The sequence below is a fragment of the Lactuca sativa genome, chromosome 4 (genome assembly GCF_002870075.4).
Source record: "Lactuca sativa cultivar Salinas chromosome 4, Lsat_Salinas_v11, whole genome shotgun sequence".
Taxonomy (NCBI): Eukaryota; Viridiplantae; Streptophyta; class Magnoliopsida; order Asterales; family Asteraceae; genus Lactuca; species Lactuca sativa.
In genome coordinates, this window is record NC_056626.2 from 191,118,769 (window position 1) to 191,139,878 (window position 21,110).

Consider the following 21,110-nt stretch of genomic DNA (forward strand, 5'->3'; position numbering starts at 1 on the left):
AAGGTCATCAATCCAAAACATAAACAAAGTATTAATTTCCAAAACACATGTTCGTTATCAGAGTAAACATTCCCATGCTGTCTAATCTATGGTGTGTGCCATGCGATCACCCCGAGCTCTTCCCTCCGCTACCTGAAGTACCTGAAACCAAAACTGAAAACCGTAAGCACGAAGCTTAGTGAGTTCCCCACCCTACCACATACCATGCATAACCACATACAACACATATTGGGCCACGCCCGCCATCCTGGGCATCGCTCCTACCTCGGGCCTCGCCCGCTACAAAGGCCCCGCCGCTCCAGGCCCCGCTTGGCTTCGAGCCCCGCTCGGATACATATCTGTTTCAATTAGGCCTCGCCTGTCACAGGGCCTCGCCCGCCAACAAATAATAACACATAAACATATCACAACACATAAGCTAAACACATACGAACTGATCCTGTCCTAAGGCCTCGCCTATCCTGGGCCTCGCCCCTACCCTGCTACTGATGAGTCATGGAACCCCGTTCATGCTCCTACTGATTGTGAGATACGGGCCCTGCCCACACTTACTCTTTTCCTAACTCGGGCCTCGCCCCTGATCTGTTGCTAATGAGATATAGAACACCATCCACACTCTACTATTGGTGAGTTACGGGACCTCGCCCACACTCACCTCCCTACCAGGCACATACAAGCATCACACAGACAACAAGTGTAAACTATCACATAAACCATTCCTTGGGCTCCCGCCCGCTACCACTGGACCTCGTCCTGAATATCGTACTAGCATACTGTGCCTAGGGCTAACCCCCAAGTCTTCTACTCATAACTACATGGGCCGACATTGTGGCCTTAGACCCATTCACACAAAGGGAAACTCACCTGCACTGGCTGAACTTGCTGATGATCCCACTAGCTGCTGCCCGACAACTCTCTGAACTCCTGCTCCACTCGCTCCCCGAGCTATCAATATCAATGCAACACTGAGTCTAACTGACCCCCGAAAGACAACCAAGTCAACTCTGGTCAAAGTCAAAGTCCTGGTCAAAGTCAACCTTCCAGGTCAACCCTACTCGCCGAGTCACCCTACTGACTCGCCGAGTTCATATGTTCAGAGTCCTTCCATTCGCGACTCGACTCGCCGAGTCAGTCCATGACTCGCCGAGTCTACCGATTTTCGAGTCCTGACCTGTCCAACTCATCGAGTCTCCACTCGACTCACTGATTCGAGTCTCAACTTGAAGGGTTTGGGGTTTCGCGACCTGACTCGCCGAGTCTAAGAACAAACGCGCCGAGTCCAAGACAACCTTCAACAGACTTGCCGAGTTGTTCTTCCAACTCGCCGAGTTCCTGCCCAACTTCATCTGACTCGATGACCTGTTCATCCCACTCGTCGATTTCCTCCAAATCTTCATGCTACTCGCCGAGTCCACTCAAAGGACTAGCCGAGTCCATTCAGATCTCCATACATGCAGAGGACTTTTGAGTCATGCATGGACTCCAAACTGTAGATCTACCCTTCCCAAGCCTATTCCTCACGTAAAGTTGCAAACTTTATGTGTAGAGAAGGAGATCTAGGTAAATTACACCATAAACTAGGGTTTAAGGCAAAGAGGCTCCATAATCAACTCAAGGGCAGATACTTTACGCTTCTCAAGACCATAATATGCTTAGATCCGAAGTAGCAACTTCAGATCTGGCTTCTAACTCAAATGGATACCATCATGGCTAAAAAGCCCCAAAACTCACACATAGATCTAGGTGCAAAAGAGTCCAAGAACTAGTTTATTACCTCCAAATGTTCAGAAATATCTTCCCAATCCCAGATCTATAGCCCCTTCTTGCACCTCCAAGATCCTTCTTCCTTCTCCAAGCTTTAATGCACTCTTCAAGGCAACAATTGGCTCAATCAATGGATATGGCGGCTAGGGTTTGGTGTTCTGGGTTAGAGAGGCAGTAAAGGGACCCTAGGGCAGAGAATGAGGCGCTTAAATAGGCTCCAAGTCCCGAATTTAGGGTTTTCCTCGCACAGATCAGACTCGCCGAGTCGGTCACTTACTCTTCGACCCGGACCCCGCTCGGACTTGCCGAGTTCCTCCTTGAACTCGCCGAGTAATTAGAGTTTCCTTTCCTTTCTTGGCCTTTGGGTGTTACACCATGGACTCCTTTAATTATATCCCTTGGACAAATTCCTTATGGGCTTCCCATAGAATTCGTCCAACCTATATTATTAGGTAATCCATAGCCCAATTGCTTTCGCTGATGAATCGTTCGATCTTCTTTCCTTCAGAAGAAATCATGCCAGGGCACAATAATGACAGCTCGCTAAACTTTGATATGTATGCATCTATATCAGAGTTTCGGACGGTGAGATCCCACAACTCTTGCTCCATCTTCTGAATTTCGCTGCGAGGGAAGTACTCAGCCATCAGCATTTCCTTCAGCTCCGTCCATGGCATCGAGTTGGCTACATTGAGAGTCATGGCCTCTATATGCCCATTCCACCAGGTGAGAGCCTTATCGACAAAGGTGCACGTGACAAACTTCACTTTCAATTCCTCGGGGCATTCACATATTTCGAACATTGATTCCACTTTCTCTATCCACCTTTTCTGGGCTATGACACCACCTGTGCCATTAAAGGTCCGCGACTTGACATTGGTGAAATCCTTGTAGGAGCACGTTTTGGTCGGTCCTTGATTGATCACGTTGTTCGAACTTCCTGCCCCTTGTCCATTGACTCCTCCATTGTTCCCTTGGTGAATCTGCACCATAACTGGGGTGACCGCAACAGACACAGCTACTTGGAATGCAGCTGAGTCAACCTTTGGAGGGGTTGGTCCAGGGTTACCGCGAGTTGGTCGTCGATGCATCTTTCTGTCATGGAACGGAAAGATGTTGAGTGCCTATGGTTTCATGAGATGGTGATCCTATAGTCCAGGTGTGTGGCACGAACTTAAGCAATTTCACAATTTAGCATATAATCATGGACACATATAACACATAGCAGATTACAACATCATTGTGGAACACATAAAACCTTTTATTAATATTATCCGCATTTTTCGATACATGAAAATTTTGCTCGAAAGAGCAATACATAAGTAGCGCAATTTCGGCAGCATAACGGCTCTATGAGTAGTGTAATCACTTAAACATAGAGTCGGGGTACATAGCATAGATCCTAGTACTAGTAAGATAAGTCTATTCCTAACACTCTAGGGAGCGCCCTATGACAGTAGCGAGATCATATGCCGAAGTGTTGGGCCAACAACTGATCCATCTCAGTCATTTCTCCAATGACCTCATCCCTCTCATGCTCAGCTCGCACTACATGTGCTCCCATGGCGAATAGCTGTTGCCGCGGGGCGGCAATCTCAGCTTCGGGGAAACGATTCTCCCTTGCGGGATTCACTGGTGGGGCGGGGTGGTCCTGCTGCGACTCACTGATAGGTGATGTGGCGGAGTCCTCGCCTGAGTCTTGTCCTTCCTCCATGTCATCATCAGCCTCATCGAACTCGTAGTCAATGTCCGTGTACTCGTCAGGCCCGACGTCATGTGCTTCTCCTTGATCTCCTTCAGGCTCATCTTCAATCATCCCGTGAGCCACTAAGACCTGATGAAACTGAATGCCCTGATGTTCTCCTTCCATGTCGACTGAGAAGAGGCATGCGATTAACTATCGTTACTCCTATGACGCTTCTATTATTGTATAGATTAAGTTGCTGTTCTCTTTTTGGTGCTAAAGGAGTATGCTTTTAGGTTTTCCTACCATCACGGTTTCCTCGGGACATGTGATAGTTGTACCTTGGAGGGATGTAGTTGATCAGGCTACATCCACTCCTTGATACGACTATGAACAGTCCTGACTTATCGGAGATGCTAGCATTATCTTGTTTGGTTCGGTTTTATGTTTTGTTTCCTAATTCACACAAGCAAAGATGTTTTATAGTTGTGTTTTTATTTGTTTTGTTTTGTTCAGAGTTGGGTTAGTCCCTTTTTGGTTTATAGTTGCATATCAATGTGTGGTTAGATATGCTAGTTCACTATAAACAGTGCTCTGATACCAACCTGTCACACCCCCGAACCAGACGGCGGAAACGTCCGAGGGCTTGCGTGACTTTAATTGAATACCATCACAATGAATATACATGAATTATAACATAAACGTCACCATGCATCAATATATTACAACTGAATTGTTTTACATCAAGTACATTGTTTTAACATTACACATTCATAACATAAATAGTTTGAGTGTTTTAACAACATAACATCTAACATTACTTCATAATACTCTTCCGCTTACCTGTTACCTGAGAATACAAGTTATTTTGGAAAAAGTCAACATATGAAATGTTGTGATAAAATGGTTTGTGCAGTTTTGTAAAAACCCAGAAAATCCGATATTTTCTAAAAAGACTTTTGTTTATCAAAGCGTGAGATCCATAAGTTGATGCATGAATGATTTTAAAAACATATATATATATATATATATATATATATATATATATATATATATATATATATATATATATATATATATATAAAGGGTATTTTGTATTATGGTTATAATATTTCGAACGAGTAGTATTGAATACCCCGGAAAAACCCGATGTTTTCCCGATGCTGAAATGTATTCGTGATTACTGATTTTTGTATTGTATTAACGAATGTATATTGAATTAACCCGTATTGTATATCGTCCTAAATATGTCTACTTTAATTTCGCGTAAGCCTTAACAAATGAAGAGAAGGGGGCATTATGTCCCACTACTATCGTAAGTACTTAGGTTGTCGTGGATGCGAAAGACAAGATGGTCCAACTCGCATTTGATTACTGTGACCTTACTAGCTTTTCTAGCGGGACACTGTGGCCTACTAGCACTCAAAGCTATTGAAAGTCCTTTTATAAAATATTGAGTCATTGAAGGCCCAATAACATGTACGCGTTATCCCTTTGGGCCCAAAGATCATGTTGGTGGGCTTGCAAGGCCCAACAAGCATAATTTGAAACTTATAAGCCCAAAGTTTGTAGATTTACTCATTGTAGTCATCACGTATCTATTGAAGTGTTTTGATTTAACGTTTGTTGTTTTGTATTGATTCGAGACCGAATCAATTCGTTTATAACGATATTTGGTATTGAAGGTGTATTTGTTTTTCGTTTTGTTACTAACCGGATATCTTGTATTTTGTCTTAATGAATGAATTAATTTGTTTTAGAAGTATGACTTGACCCTTTTCACTACCTTTCTTTTATAAAAATAACACTTTTAGTCCTTTATATAAAAGAATTTCATTTTTAGTCCTTAAAAACATTTTCTTGACACTTTTGTATCATGAACTTGTTGAAAAGACATTTTTAACCCAAATTATATTTAGTAAACAGTTTTAGCCCTTCCAGAATGGTGTTTCTCAGTAAGAACCCCAAATTTCGCAACTTTTACAGTTTTGGCCCAAACTACAAAAAGTTTACATTTTTGATCCTTTTTGGAGTTTAAAAGCATTTTTGACCTTAGAAATAGTTTTATTTCACTTCATGTCCCCTGTTTTACAGAATATTACAATTCAGCCCCTTAAAAGCTCCAATTTTCGCAATTTTGGGCTTGTTGGGCCGAAAAGCCCATATTTAGCCCAATAACTCAAATTTTTGGATTTTAAGTCCTTTGAAAATTTTAATATTCAGAAAAGGGATTATAAAAACTGTTTTGACTCATTTGACCCTCAAGAAATCGTGACTTGGCAGTTTTTACCCCAAGTTTTGTATTTTTAACATTTTAAGCCCTAAATTGAGTTTTATGTTAAAGTTTGTTCCTTATAACCTTATAAGCTATTTTTCTTGACTTGATTAGTGTAAAACAACTTAGATTATGTTTGTTTCCTTTCTCATGTCATAGATCTCGAATTATCATTCTTTTTGTTACATATTTATCTCAAAAACACATAACATCACACACATACATGCATAAAATCACACATAGCATACACATACACATAGATCTACACATTTTCTTGTATTCTCCCCCATAAAACATATGAAAAACAAAAAGAGAGGGCTATGAAACTCACCTTGAGTCGTAGTTTTGATTTTGAAGAAGACTAGAAGGAGTTTGATGCTAATTTTCGATCCTAGCAAGTCTTCTTGGTAGATCTCGAGTTTAGTGGCTTAGATGATGTAAGATCACAAGTTTGAATAGATTTAGAAGAGATTTTTGATGAAATGAAGTAGCCAAATTATGGATCCAAACATAAACTTACCTTGGATGATGATTTTGTGGAAGAATCTCTTTGAAAACCTCTTAGATCTCGAAAATATGGAGAGGAGTGGAGAGTGTTTTCTTGAGAGAATTTTGAGTGAAGTGTGTGTGTGTGTGTGTTTGGATTCGGCCGAGAGAAAAAGAGAGGAGAGAAGAGAGAGTGAATGATAGGCTTGTTGCATGGAGGCATGAGAAAAATGCATGGTTATCCCATGAACAATTGTGAGGTGGCATCAAAAGTCAACTCCTCTTCTTAGGTTGGGCTTGGGCCCAGAATGGAGAGGGAAGAAAAGAAAATTTGGGCCTTGAATGCTTAAGTCCATTTTATGGTTAAGGTAAATGATTTTTGGCCCAATAAAAATAAAAGAATGATTTTTATGACCTATTAGGGCTAATATAAATTTGTTTTGGTCCAATAAGACCTATTAAAGTTAATCTAGTTTATTTTGGGTTCATAAGGCCCAAAAATGTTAAGTTTCATGTATATGGGCCCAATTAGGGCCCATTAAAGAATCCTAGTCCACAATGAACTCAAATTGGAATTTCAACGGTTTCCAATTCTTTGTTGACCATTTATAGGGTTAGAATGAAGTATTTGATGGAGTTTTATTGTTATAGAATGAGCATCATGCATGCTTTCATGTTATTGATTCATAATTGTTATATGTGTTGTAGTTACAAGGCACCAAAAATTCTAGTTGTGACAGACTCGGCGAGTTGATGCTTAGACTCGCCGAGTAGGGTCGCGAATTTCCATCCGGGTTAATGACCGGACTCGACGAGTCGACTAGTGGACTCGGCGAGTCCGCGCTGTTTAATGAAACCCTAATTTACGGGGATTGAGACCTATTTAAAGGCCTTTATGGCCTTCATTTGCGGCTACCAGTTGCTAGAGAGAAACCCCAGAGTGTGTGAACGTTTTGAGAGAGAGAGAGGAAGCCATTTTTGATCTTTGTGTGGGTATTTTTACAAGAAGAAAGTGGCCAAGGCAAGAGGAAACTGAAGAGGGTGCTAATCTGTGGATTTCAGAGCTTAGAGACTTCATCTTGAGGTAAATATTCGATCCTCTTTCAGTTTTGGTGTAAGTTTTGAGAGTTAGGGTTTCTAGCCCCTTTTTAGAGTATGATTTGTGAAGCAAATGGTCCCTTCTTGTGTTGAGGCTTCGAATCTGAATCCAAAGAGGTCCAGAGACCTTAAATCCTTGATCTTTATTGAGTGTCTTTGAGAGATATGAGTTTTGGATGGCATGTTGAGACCATTTCATCAAATAGAGTCTTAGGGTCTTTGCATGGGCATCAAGATCCAAACTTTACGTGTTTATTATGATCAAGGAGGGAAGACCTATGGGTTAGAGGAACAGATTTGACCTCAGGAGGTCATTTCTGAATAAGCATGACATGAACTCGCCGAGTCCCAAGAACAGACTCGGCGAGTAGGGCTAGGGTTTCCCGTAAGTCACGCAGTGAGTAACTTGTCGAGTTGGGGGAATGACTCGGTGAGTCAGAAGGGGGTAGAGGATTGAAGGTGGAACTCACCGAGTTCATAATTGAACTCGACGAGTTGAGTCGGGGTGGCCCGCGATTCATGCCAGGTGTAACCCGTCGAGAAGGGGGAAGGCTCGACATGTCACGAGAGGCTAGAGAGATAGTGGACACGTGTAGACTCGCCGAGTCGCCCAAGTGCACTCGACGAGTCGGGTCAAAGTTGACCGTTGACTTTGTTGACTTTTAGGGTTTGGTCAAACAATAGGGTCTTCGAGTCAAGAGAGGGGTAAAATGGTCTTTTACCCTTCTGAGGGTGCTAAGAGAGGGTTGAGTCTAGTATCGAGAGTTATATTTATGAGCGTATTTACTTTATGTGGTTAGGCGGCGGCTAGACCATACTGCTATCGAGTCAGGGATTCATCGAGACCTCTGAGGTGAGTCTTCTCATTATACTTCAACTTGAGTAGGTAATTAGAGTTATGTGACAGAGTTATTGTATGCTATCTATGTGATGTGTTGCACTGCATTATTTCTATGTGATTTATGCCGTGTGTATATTAGAGTTAGAACCGGAAGGTTCACAGAGCTAGGACCAGAGGGTCCACAGAGTTAGGGCCCAAGGGCCTGCAGAGTTATAGCCCCGAGTGGCTAGTATGTGATATGTGCGGTATTTTGGGGAACTCACTAAGCTTCGTGCTTACAGTGTTTTGTGTTATGTGTTACAGGTACTAGTGAGGAGCGCGGGAAGGCGCCGACATGATTCGTACACACCCATCGAGTTTATTATGATATGATCTTGAAATTTTGTATTAAGACAATATTGATACATTGTTTATGAAAGTGATTATGAATGAATTACTATGTTTTTGAAAAGCAAAAAATTGGTTGAATTTTTACGGTGTTACAGTGCGATTGAGGTAAGTAATTGTTCAATAGAGGTGAAATTGATGGTCTATTTTGCCCTGCTGTGGAGTTTTGATCATGCCTACAACCTGTTTGATGAAATGTTTTAACTAATAAGGCTTCATTTTTGCCATATGTAAGTAGGTTCCTGATTTTCATTGCTATGGGATTTGTTGAAGACGAACCTGGTAGATCGGTGAGGAAGAGGTTAATTAGGGATTTCAAGAGGTTGCAGCAGGATCCTCCGGCTGGAATCAGTGGTGTCATATGATAACAACATTATGCTTTGGAATGCCGTTATATTTGGGTAGGTGGAACTGTGAATTAATGTTTGTTTTTCATGGATTGTAGTATAAAATGATGCTTTCTTCTTTGAGACATAAGAAACTATCCCAGGTAAAAAAAAATAACAATTACTCTTTTTTTAAAGCTTCTGCACGATTTCGGCTTTAAATCATTGTTTTTGCCACTTTTGAAATAATTTGGTTTTGGTTATAGGTGTTTCTTGCTTATTTGCTTTTAAATTTTGACTATGCTGATGCTAATTTTTATCAATTTGGATTAGGCATTACCAAATTTCAGAGAATCAATTGATAGAACCAATTTATTGAAATGAAGTAGCTATATATATAATCACGTGATTTGTAGAAATCATGGAAATCACATGATTTTAAGATTAAAATAAAATATTTTAAACTATATAAAGTGGGCCTCCTATATAAATGCTTCTGCTAGGTCCTCAGTATGCTCAACATCAGCTGGATATTAAGAAATTTGACCACTTATAAGCCTTAAGTTGTGGGCTACCCGTAATTTCCATCATGGTTTTAAGTTGATCCAAATGTTATATGGGGCTCCATAATTGTAGTACTTATTATTCATTGTTTTAGTTAACTAAATTTTGATGATATTTTGATTTTTATAGTTGCAGCAACTCCAAAGGAACAATTGTATTCAGAGTTGGTGGATGGTTTGCATGGAAGTGATCCATGCATAGGCTCAGATAACCAAGGTAGTTTCTTTGACTAAATTAGTGTTGAATACTAAGTTGTCAGATTGCACTAAATTTGGTGTAGTCCTGTTCATTACATTAGGACTTAAAAAAAAATCATTTAAAAGCACCACTGTATGTTGCTTTTTCAGGATTCTTTTAAACAAATAAATATATGAAGTTTATTCCATATCCTTTTTTTCTTACACATGTGGCTGATTTTGTGACTTTACTTTCATATTTAGTTTTTGCATTTAACCTTATTGACATTTGTTTTGTAGGGAGTTCTTTGTGGTTATAACTACTTGCACTTAGCTAAGTGTTATAAAGTAAGTTAGTCATATGCTAATGAGGTGGTAACTATGTCTCAACCTTTAGTTATTATTTATAGCATTGAACTTTTGATTTAAAAAAATAGCAATTCTTTAACGTATTTTCGATTACCGATCTATTTTCAATATACAATACTCATACTCATGTTGTTTGTATATAACGTTTTTATTAATTGTTTCTATTTCTCAACCTTTAGCTGAAGAGTAATCAAGGAGGATGAAATTATCTATCCAATTTATGTTTATATCAGTAGCAAGTGGCATTGACTAAAATGGAATACAAAATTGGTTACTCATTTTTCCAGTTTATGGTCATTGGTTAGCCAAATCATTAATTCCATCATGAAATTGGTTATACTTCAACATTCCTTTTATTCAGTTGTTCATGGATTGGGGCTGGTGACAACGGAAATGTCATCCCTTTATATATTTCCAAATTTGCCTCAATTTTTTATATATTTGCTTCAACTTTTTACGAATTTATTTTTACAATTTTTTTGAACTTTGTTTTTGATAAAAGAAAATGTCATCCCTTTACATAATAAAATAATTAACTTCTTTTATAACCTTTTATAATTTTTTTTTTTTTTTACAATTTGGTTATTTACAAATACATTTTTATAAAGTCAGTATTTTTACTAAATAAGAATAACATGTGCTTTTAAGAGTTCCATCAATGATTCCTCCTTCTGATTTATATCCGCTAGAGGAAATCCAACTTATTGATCAAATGGATTTATTATGTGTTCCATCAAATAAGAATAACATGTGCTTTTTACGAATTTATTATGTGTTCCACCAGTAAAGTGAGAGAGATTCTGAGACATTTTTTCATACAGGTTTGAAAACTTATAGGGTGGCGATGGTGTACAAAGTTGGATATTGGGTGGAGTTATATGTTAAAAATGAAGAAAAATACTATTAAATTCAGCAAACATAGCAATGTACTTTTAAATTACATTGCTATAATCGGCAACAATGATTCATGTTACTATTTTTTTTGAAGAAAAAAAGTTTGAAGATTGTGATATATTTGATAACATTCATAGTTTCTTTTTAGGACAGATCCAAAATAGCATTCCTATACTTTTTTAATTATTGGATGGAAAGAAATGAGAATGTACTACCATGATTTGTTTAATCAGATACATCTGTACCTGTGTTTTGTTCTTAACATATTATGTCCCGTATGCATTACAACCTAAAATATCATCTCTATTCACTTATTAATAGGCTGAGGAATATCCATGTTTATTCTTAAAATAAGGTATTCATGTTATGGCATTCAAAGTGCTTTTCAAGATTGTTATTAATAGTTCACAAGTTCCATTACCTTTCAATGGCTTTAAGAGCAACCATGACTCATCATCAACCTGTTAGTTCCTATTTTTCTTCAACAACGAAAACTAGAATTGTTGTAGCGAATTTTGACCATTTCTTTATCCAATTGTGATGAAGTTTCTTTTTTTGGTTTCAGATATATGTTCCAACAAATCCTCATGTAGCAGAACTGTTGCCTCCAGCTATTGTTGTTACAAAGACTGATTATTATTTGAGAAGATTATGGGGTGCACCCTTAGAGGTGTATAATATATTTATTAATTATTATATCTTTTACTTTAGCTATTAAGTTTTGTTTATTATTAAAAGGTGTTGAAAATTTCAGGATTTAAAGAAGAAGCCCCATCGCCTTTTTTTTTTTTTTTTTTATATATTTTATATCTTTGATTGCGAATATGGTCTAATAGCAAAAGATTTATGTTTGGGTAATGAGCAACCCATTTCACAAACTAAACATATTATTTGGTGTGATTTTTTTACCCAGGAATATTTTTACAGGGTGATTATTATGTAATTTTTGAAAAAAGCTTTCTAAAGCCCTTATGATTTACTTGAAAGTGTTTATTATGTTTAGAGTATAAGAATTGTATTATTATTGAATGTGGATTTGTTACTTTTTATGGAACGGAGAAGGAGAATGCACCAAGAACTGTAACAGATGTAAGGGAAAATACTTAAGAGTTATTCGGTTTCAAGGGTAAAATGGTCATAACTATTCTGCATCCATTTTTAGCTAAAGGGAAAATACTTAGAGTTATCGGTTTCAAGGGTTAAATGGTCATAGTTAATATGCATCCATTCTTAGCAAAAATATAAATATTTCATGATTGGTTTCCATTTCCTACATTGATTGTTAAAACGTGGATGCTAAGATGTGAGAACATTTGATGTCGGTTTTGTTTATTTAATTGATTTATTTTGTGGATTTTGCTTTATATATTAAAAAAATTAAATATTTCAGGTTAACAAAAAGAGAAACGATCTGAAGCAATAGATAAATTCTACCATGTTGGCTGCCACTATGGACAACAAGAAGGATTCAATGACACTTTTTGGGTTGAAAATACATACACCCAAATGTCCAACAACTGCACCTTCTCAGCTTCTTGATCCTTTTCAAAGAGGCGCTTCACCGGCAACTTAATCATGGGTCAGGAGTTTGTTGCCGATTGTTTTTCTTTGAGTACGATTATACCAAATTGTTACACATTGATTACTTAATTCATATCTTGACAAATGAGTTTGTTTATAATCAAATGCACCATTAAAAAAAGGGGAAAAACTCCTGAGAGTCCTGACCCATGCAAAGCATGGGCCCTTTTCTAGTTAGTTATTATAGGTTCTATTATCTTCTAAAGTTGTGAATTTGGAATAAGACGCCGAAATGTTTGAAAATATATTACAGAAAATATTTAAATAGTTGATGTAGTTGTTCAATTGATAGAAACATTTCTACTGTTTAATTTTTTTTGAGTTCCGTTAATTTTTGTAATTATTAGTTATTATAGGTTCTATTATCTTCTAAAGTTGTGAAATTGGAATAATATGCCGAAATGTTTGAAAATATATTACATAAAATATGTAGATAGTTGATGTGGTTGTTCAATCATGTTTAGTCATTGAAAATTTTTTTTGTCCACATTTTCCCATTAAACTTGTTTTTGTTGTCCATATCTTACCTTATGACTGGTTGGTGTGGGTTTAACCGGTTTCCAGCGGTCTTTGCATTTCCGACGAGACTCCGGTCATCTTCTCCGACAAGTCTCCGGCCAAGATGATTTTTCCGGCGAGTTGTAACACACAAGTAAGGTTTTGATTTTTCAGATTAACAACTCAAGAACACACATAACACACTAGATTTCGATTTCCAAAATTAAATACACAAACACACACCTCACTTCTTGATCGTCGTTCTCATCAGCCACTACCACCACCAAGCCCTTCTTCCGCCTCCCTCATCTCTCTATTAACAAATCAATTACGTTTTCTAGCTGGATTTGTTTATCCAAAGCAACCCAAGTCACCATTAAAATCGTTTACTGTTCATCGTCTTCAACCTCCAAGCCACCATTAAAACCGAGACCTTCACCCCCACAAACCCAGATCCCGTCTCAAGCTATTTCCAACAACCTCCGATCAAACTTCATTGATGAGTCCTTCACTTCAAATGATTCCCCTTCGTTTTTCTCTGATGGTTGAAAGTAAGCAAAATACAAACTATGCAGCATAATGTACAAGCTCGTCGATGCATTATCCTTTGAACCAGCACAATAGGAGAGAAGGAGGTTGCAATCAAAATCGAAGAGGGTGGGTGTCTCTTCTTCGATCAAAAATTCCAGATCTATCGAGATCTTCTAATGGGTTTGTTCTTGAGAACTTTTTTAGATTTGAATGTGTGTGTATGTATTAGATCAAAACACGAACCTATAACTACATGTGTGTATGATTTCGTTTTTTGCTAGATCTTCCATGGATGAAATCGTTTTGCTCAAGAAATCATTTCTGGTGTTTTATTCTTCAAAAAACCAAAGTTTTGCTCAAGTAATCGTTTCAGATTTGCTCATGAACGGAGGTTGAAGTTGATGAACAATAATCTGATGTATATTTATCTGTGTTCATCACATATCTGATGTATGTGTTTCAGCCTCCATAAATCGAAGTATGTGTGTGTGTGTTCATCATCTTTGTTTGTAGATCTTCATCGTGTTCATCTTCTTCCCAGCACTACAAGAATACCAAGCTAAGGCGACGACACCTATCCCGACGACGCAAGTCGTCGCTACAGGTCACCCTATGCCAACGACATGTTGTCGCCATAGCTTTTGGAACTTTTGACCAATTTTCTTTGACCGCTATATCTGTGCCGACGACAAGTCGTCACCATAGGTCTGGCGGGAATGACGAAAATGTTGGCGGTAATATGAAAATATATACCGACGACGTGTCGTCGGTATAGGTAAGAAAAAAAAGTATTTTTCATTTATTTTTATTCCAAGTGCCAGAAAAAGTAAATGACATAGTTTTTGGACACCCTATGCCGACGACATGTCGTCGCAATAGAGCTAGCTATACCGACGACATCTATGCCGACGACCTAACATACCTATGCCGACACGCCTGTGCCGACGACTGATCGTCGCCATACCCTATGCCGACGACTTGTCGTCTCCATAGGGTCTGAAATCGTCGCCTCCACAGGGTCCGATTGTTGTAGTGCAGATCTGAGATTTTGGTTTTTGGAACGATTTTCAGAGATCAGTTAGTGTGTTCATGATTTTGGAACAACACTCATACACTTCTCTCTTCTTTCCTTTCTGAAGTCGATTTTGGAACAACACATACTATCTTTCACTCCCTTCGTACACCATCATCTGAAAATCATAAACCCAAGAACTCGATTTTAATGGTGGCTTGGAGGTTAAAGACGATGAATAGTGATATGATGTGTATGTATGTGTGTTTATATATTTATTTTTGTATGTGTTCTTGAATCTGGAATATATTTGATGTGTTAATCTTTGTTTTATGAAAAGATTATGTTTTGCCGGAAAAATCATGAACATCGGAGTCTCGCCGGAGAAAATGACTAGAGACTCGCCGGAAACCGGTTAAACTTATGATTGCAGGTCATAAGGATGTTTTTTGAACAGTTCAACAAGTTCAATCGGAAAATATAGACAAAAAAAAAACTCGATGACTAAACGTGTACATATCGAAAAATATGTTACCTTTTTAAGTCATTATCCCTTAAGATATTTATGTTTTCTTTGTTATGTAAAATTATAAATCATTGATTTATAAGAATAAATGAATACGTTTAAGTCATGTAACTGTGTTTATGAATCACTTGCAGAACTTATCGTTGATTGAAAAGAATACAACTTGAAATGAAGAGTGACTGAGGAAATTTAGTGTTGATCGAAAAGAATACAACTTGAAATGAAGAGTGACTGAGGAAATTTAGTGTTTGATAGTCTGTATTATTGTAGAAATAAAAATATCATTAGTTAATGGGATAAAAAATAGAGTGGAAATCAAAATCTCCTCATTTATGTGATATTGTTACACATAAAATATGAACGGTGATTTAATAAAGGAAAATAAACTTTTATTAATGTAGTAGATACGTTTAATTTTTTTAATTTGATATTATATGTGAACTAATTTTATGCCTAATGTGTAGGGATTGTATAAATCGTTAGCTAAATTGAAAGATATAATGGTATTTCAGTGTCTTATTAAATTAAAAGATTTCATATTAAAGGACTCCATTAAATATATTGACACGTGAAAAACTCTCATATATTGACAACCAACAAACATTAAATACGGAACTTTAGGAGACTAACATGTAAATAAACAAAATTATTCTTTTATTAATATAGAGATATTCGATAACCATACATCTTTATGGTATATTTTGATACATCTTTCTGGTACATATTGGAATGGATCTTTTATGACATAAATTCATGACTGTGGATCAAGCCCGACCCTGATGGTGGACAACCCGGACGGTCGCTTAGAGCCCATGTCTTTGAAGGGCCTAAAATTCCTAAAGTATATTGTATAATTATATAAAAAAACTAATTTATCTAAAAATATTATGAGAAGTATTTTTTTTTTAAATTAATTGTTTTTGTAATGTTTTGACTCTATTTGTGTTTTTTAATATTAATAATGAATTTTATAATAATGTTCCTATTTTCAATTTAATTTTGATTATATTTCTAACTTTAGTATATCTTTGGACCCGTAGATATTGAAACGTAGATATAAATGATAGTGTTTGCATTATCATCAAATACAATTATTTTAGTTGAAACAAGCTTGTCCTTCAAAAAAATGTTAACCATATATTAATCACCCTATACTTAGAAGTTTTTATTTAGGTTGCAAGTACCAAGTCTCCCTTACGCGGTATTTTTGGCAAAAGACATGCAAACTTTTCTCTTTCAACAGCTGACCCCCAACCTCGTTCACTCTCCCAAACTCAAGGAAGAAGTCCAAAAACAAAAAGAAGAAAAAGGAAAAGAAAAGAAAAGAAAAGGAGTTGTTGATTATATAATCAGACAATTGATCGTGCCAGGAAACCGCTGAGAATACAACTTAAAACTACGTACCATCATATGCAATCGTTCAGAAGTGTGTGTAGCTGTTGTTGGCCAAGTAGGGAGATAGAGAAGGAGGTGGAGATAATCTCATGGTCCAATTTGTGCTTCCCCCACCATCGCCATCGCCATCACCATCACCATCACCCAATACAACGAATTCAATAAGGATTGGCAATAGGTTGAATCGTCATCTACAAAATGTTGTCATCCTTGTATCTCTTGTTTACCTCCTGGTTATAAGATGTGAATCATTGTCACCAGAAGAAGAAGAGAGGGAAAAAAATGCACTATTGGAATTTAAGAGTTCATTAGAGAATGGAGACATGGTGCTAGGGAATTGGAACAATCCACCAAGATGTCCATGTCCCCAAGTAGGATCAGGATCACCAAGAACATCTTGGACTGGGGTGATTTGCAACAACGGCAATGTATGGGGGATCCAACTTGATAATATGAAACTATCGGGGGAAATTAACGTGGATTCACTTCAACAGTTGGGGCAATTGAGGTCGTTGAGTTTGATGAACAACAACTTTCAAGGGCCGTTTCCAGAATTTAGGAAGCTAAGATCATTGAAGGCGTTGTATATATGCACAAATAAGTTTTCCGGAGATATTGATGATGATGCCTTTGTGGGTATGTCTTCTTTAAAGAAAGTGCACTTGGCATACAATGAATTTACCGGTGATATACCCAGATCATTGGCATCTTCTACGAGTCTTACAGAGTTGAGGATAGAGAATAACCAATTCATGGGTCCCATCCCAGATTTCCCTCACACTCTCATCATATTCAACGCTTCTAACAATCATTTACAGGGTCCTATCCCACCTTTTCTTGACGAGATTACTGATGCCTCCTCTTTCACAGGTATATCAAATACTTTAATTACCATGCTTGCTTAATTTATATCTATTGAGTTCTTCTAGTATTACATATATCTGAACTAATGTAGGGAATGATGGATTATGTGGGCCACCGATAAGTTCAGTATGTGATGAAACTGGAGCTTCCTATAATCCTTATTCGTCAACAGATGAAACCCATAAGAAGATGTCCATGTTAACAGTCATAGTTATGATAATATCAGCTTTGCTAGCAATAACAGCAATTGCAACACTTTTCATGTTGTACCTTCTGGGTAAGAGCCGAATAGATCACATGAGAGACTACAGCGAAGGATCTTCATTTTCAACATGTACAAGTCCAGGGGGATCTGTTATCCTGACTGAACAACAATTAGATTCTAAGAAGCCTCCATCGATAGTGGGTGCACAAGGGAAATTGACATTCTTGAAGGAAGATGGGCCGAGGTTTGACCTAAACGACCTGCTTAGAGCATCCGCAGAGGTTCTTGGTTATGGAAGCTTTGGGTCAGCTTACAAGGCGGTGATGATGGATGGACAAGCTCTGGTTGTGAAAAGATTCAGACAGATGAGCAACTGCGGGAAGGTGGAGTTCCATGAGCATATGAGGACGCTTGGGAGGTTGTCACACCCTAACTTGCTTCCTCTAACAGCATACTATTATCGTAAAGAAGAGAAGCTTTTGGTTTTTAACTTCGTACATAATGGCAGCCTACAAAGGCAGCTTCACGGTATGTATATGTAATTCATTTTAATTAATAACATGACGATGATGATGAATTGATGATAGCTAATACTATATTAATTCACGATCATGTTTCATTAGGAAAACATACAACCGAAAAGCTTGAACTTAACTGGCCAACGCGCTTAAAAATTATAAAAGGAGTTGCAAAGGGTATGGCTTATTTGTACACAGAATTACCTAACCTATTAGTACCTCATGGGAACCTCAAATCTTCCAACGTACTCGTTGACAATTCCATGCAACCTCTCTTGATGGATTACACGTTGCTTCCTGTGGTAAACGTGGAACATGCACAGAACATGATGGTGGCTTATAAGGCACCTGAATACATTAAAGATGGTCGCATCAGCAAGAAGTTGGATGTTTGGAGCTTAGGGATATTGATACTCGAGACAATGACAGGGAAGTTGCCTGCAAACAGTTTGGCACAAGGGCAACCAAGTAAGTATGGGAGCGAGTTGGGTAAGTGGGTGGAGTCTATACAGGGGGAAGCGGTGGAGGAGGTGTTTGACAAGGACATGAAGGATATAGACAATGCTCAGGGACAGATGGTGAAGCTTATCAAGATCGGGTTGGAATGTTGCGAGGTGGATGTGGAGAAAAGGCCAGAAATGGAAGATGTTGCTAACAAGATTCAACAGTTAGATGAGAGGGACAATTGATTGATTAAAAGTTTAAAACCCCATCCGCATATCTTTGCTTTATATTATTTGTAGTAGTAACTATTAGCATTTGTAATTCTCTCTTTTTGTTCATGGCAGATGTCCATCTCATATATATGGCATTCCTTCGTACTTGTACTTTGTATCTTACAGGAATAAGAGAAAACAATCTTTATGGGTATCATATCATAAACTGTAAGAATCTTCTTCCTTCATGGGTCCATCGATTTCTAGGCTTGCCCTTCGGACTGTCAGCAATAAAAGTAGTGCATAAAGTCGGATTCAATCCAATCTGATTTTTTTTGTATGAAACAGTTCCTTAACAAAAATAACCCAAATTTTCTTAAATTTGTAAAATGACCCATTAGAAAATTGGATGGTTACCTACAATTCTGTTGGTATTTAGTAGGAAACAAGTAGGAAATTTCCAATGAAGTTCCAACAAGGATGTTTTTTTCCTATGGAACATATCCTATTTCCTACGAAACTGCTACGGACCAATTGTCTCATTAGTTGAGCCAATTGTTGTTCCATTATTTCTTGTTTTTGTTACATCAAAACTCTTTCCCTCTCTTTATTTTCAAGTTGGGTTCATTAGTTCGTAGCTCTTTAACCTAAAAACAAACATATATAATTAGCAAACAAACAATATATATCAACATTCTTTATTCATTATAGAAACATACAAAACCCATATTCCATAATAGCAACTTACTTTAATTTTCAACAAATATAGGTATTGTACTTATTTTTTCTTTTATCCATAATAGCAACACACTTTATGTTAACAAAGTAATAACCACAAATTATTTATTTAGGGATTATTTTGATTTATAATAGCAACATATTTCATTTTTCATTCATAATTGCAATATAATACTCTATATCCACGCGTAGGTGAGATTATATTCTACAACTTTTGTTTAGACTCCACCAGCTATTTTTGATTTCATTTTTAATATTATATTTTTAACGAGTCGGGACAGGAAAACTCCGTTAAAAATTCATAACTTATTCATCTCACGTCCGTTTTCTTCTTTCTTTTTACCGTTGAACTACAATCGATGAGATCTTCGATTCTTGTTTAAGTTGTGTCGGCTAAAACTCACTCGATCTTTATTTCGAGTTTTTAGCTGTCTACTGTTATACCGAAATTTGTCAAAATCATAACTTCCTCATATGAAGTCAGATTTTGACGTTCTTTTTATGGAAATTCTCGGTTTAACGAATATTACGATTTTCATTTAAATCATATAGGCTAAAAAGTAGTTTATCAAAAACTCACTTTTTACATCATTCGACGTCGTGCCGGTTCTGTCTCGAAACTTCAAATAGTCATAACTTTTTCGTTATAACTCGGATTTCGATGATGTTTTCGCCTAAATGGTTCTAACAGGATTCTCTACAACTTTTAATAATAAGCTTTACTTATTTAAAATTTTATATTTTCGTTAAATTTCAATATTAACTTGGAATCTCATAAGACGTCAAATATTTTCTGAATGATTCTAAACATAGTTTTACTTTATTTCTAGTAAAAACTATCTGTTAGAACTCAATACTCAATATCATATAATATTCAATAATATTATTTATTGCAAAAATGTAACACTTGATTCTTGGTATGCCTTTTTATTCAAGTAGTTTGTGTTTTTCTCTGGACTCGACGAGTTGGAGGATCAACTCGTCGAGTAGGATCGTGACCCCGCGGACATTTTAAGTGACCTACTCGACGATTCGGGTGACTAACTCGGCAAGTAGGTGCTGGGAGAGTGAAACCGTAAATCTGAGGGTTTGCACCCTATATAAACACCTTAACTTAGCCTCCCTTGTCCCTAACACTCCCCTAAAGCTACATATCGGAACCCTAGCCGTTTGTGTGTGTTAAGGCCATTTTGGTGTTCTTGGTTGGTTTGTGAAGCTTGGAAGGAAGAAGGAAGCTTGGGATTTTGAGTTGGGACTTGTAGATCCAGAGATCTTACCCCATTTTCAGCTTCATCAAGGTAAATACCCCTGTCTTGACTTATCTATAGGCTTATTCATCTTTGGAATTGGGATTTTTATGGCTTTCTAAGCCATTTTCGGATTATGAGGGGTTGAGTGGGGATTGACCTCATATTTGGGCCTTAAGAGGGGTCTTATGGCATAAAGGTACCAACTTTAGGGCCATGAGAGCCCCATGCACATTGTAGAGCGCATTCTATGGACTTTTGAGCTAAAACCCCATGCATGTGCATCAAGCTTGGAACTTTATGTATAAAATGGACATTAGGACGCCAGATCTATAGTTTTGGTGTGTTAAATCCCATTTAGATCAACTGTATAGTAGTGGTCAAGGTTGGACTTGGCGTGTTGTTCTTGGAACTCGACGAGTGAGTGAGCATTGAACACCAAATCCTTTCTGAGGATGGATTAGTTGTTAGGAAG

The 21,110-nt window shown here is 37.4% G+C and overlaps 1 protein-coding gene and 2 long non-coding RNA genes across 3 annotated transcripts; all 3 read left to right on the forward strand.

The window, feature by feature from the left end:
* Nucleotides 1–11,142: 11,142 nt before the first annotated feature.
* LOC122197379 (uncharacterized) lies at nt 11,143–15,350 on the forward strand. Its single transcript, XR_006190768.2, has 4 exons — nt 11,143–11,327; nt 11,430–11,534; nt 12,255–13,097; nt 14,827–15,350. It is a non-coding gene; the product is annotated as an uncharacterized LOC122197379 (long non-coding RNA).
* On the forward strand, nt 13,104–13,974 carry LOC122197378 (uncharacterized). The gene is made up of 2 exons (XR_006190767.1): nt 13,104–13,654; nt 13,756–13,974. It is a non-coding gene; the product is annotated as an uncharacterized LOC122197378 (long non-coding RNA).
* Nucleotides 15,351–16,496: 1,146 nt separating the features above from the next.
* Nucleotides 16,497–18,683, forward strand: LOC111882105 (pollen receptor-like kinase 1). Its single transcript, XM_023878470.1, has 3 exons — nt 16,497–17,277; nt 17,363–18,004; nt 18,100–18,683. Exons 1-3 carry the CDS (start codon nt 16,497–16,499, stop codon nt 18,681–18,683), a joined length of 2,007 nt encoding a protein of 668 aa, XP_023734238.1.
* The last annotated feature ends 2,427 nt before the right edge of the window (nt 18,684–21,110 follow it).

What these genes read in the sequence shown, in the direction of transcription:
- LOC111882105 (XM_023878470.1), top strand. Translation starts at nt 16,497, where the DNA reads ATGGTCCAATTTGTGCTTCCCCCACCATCGCCATCGCCATCACCATCA. An exon ending in TGATGCCTCCTCTTTCACAG is followed by an intron (nt 17,278 to 17,362) that starts GTATATCAAATA and finishes GAACTAATGTAG; the next exon opens with GGAATGATGGATTATGTGGG. An exon ending in CCTACAAAGGCAGCTTCACG is followed by an intron (nt 18,005 to 18,099) that starts GTATGTATATGT and finishes ATGTTTCATTAG; the next exon opens with GAAAACATACAACCGAAAAG.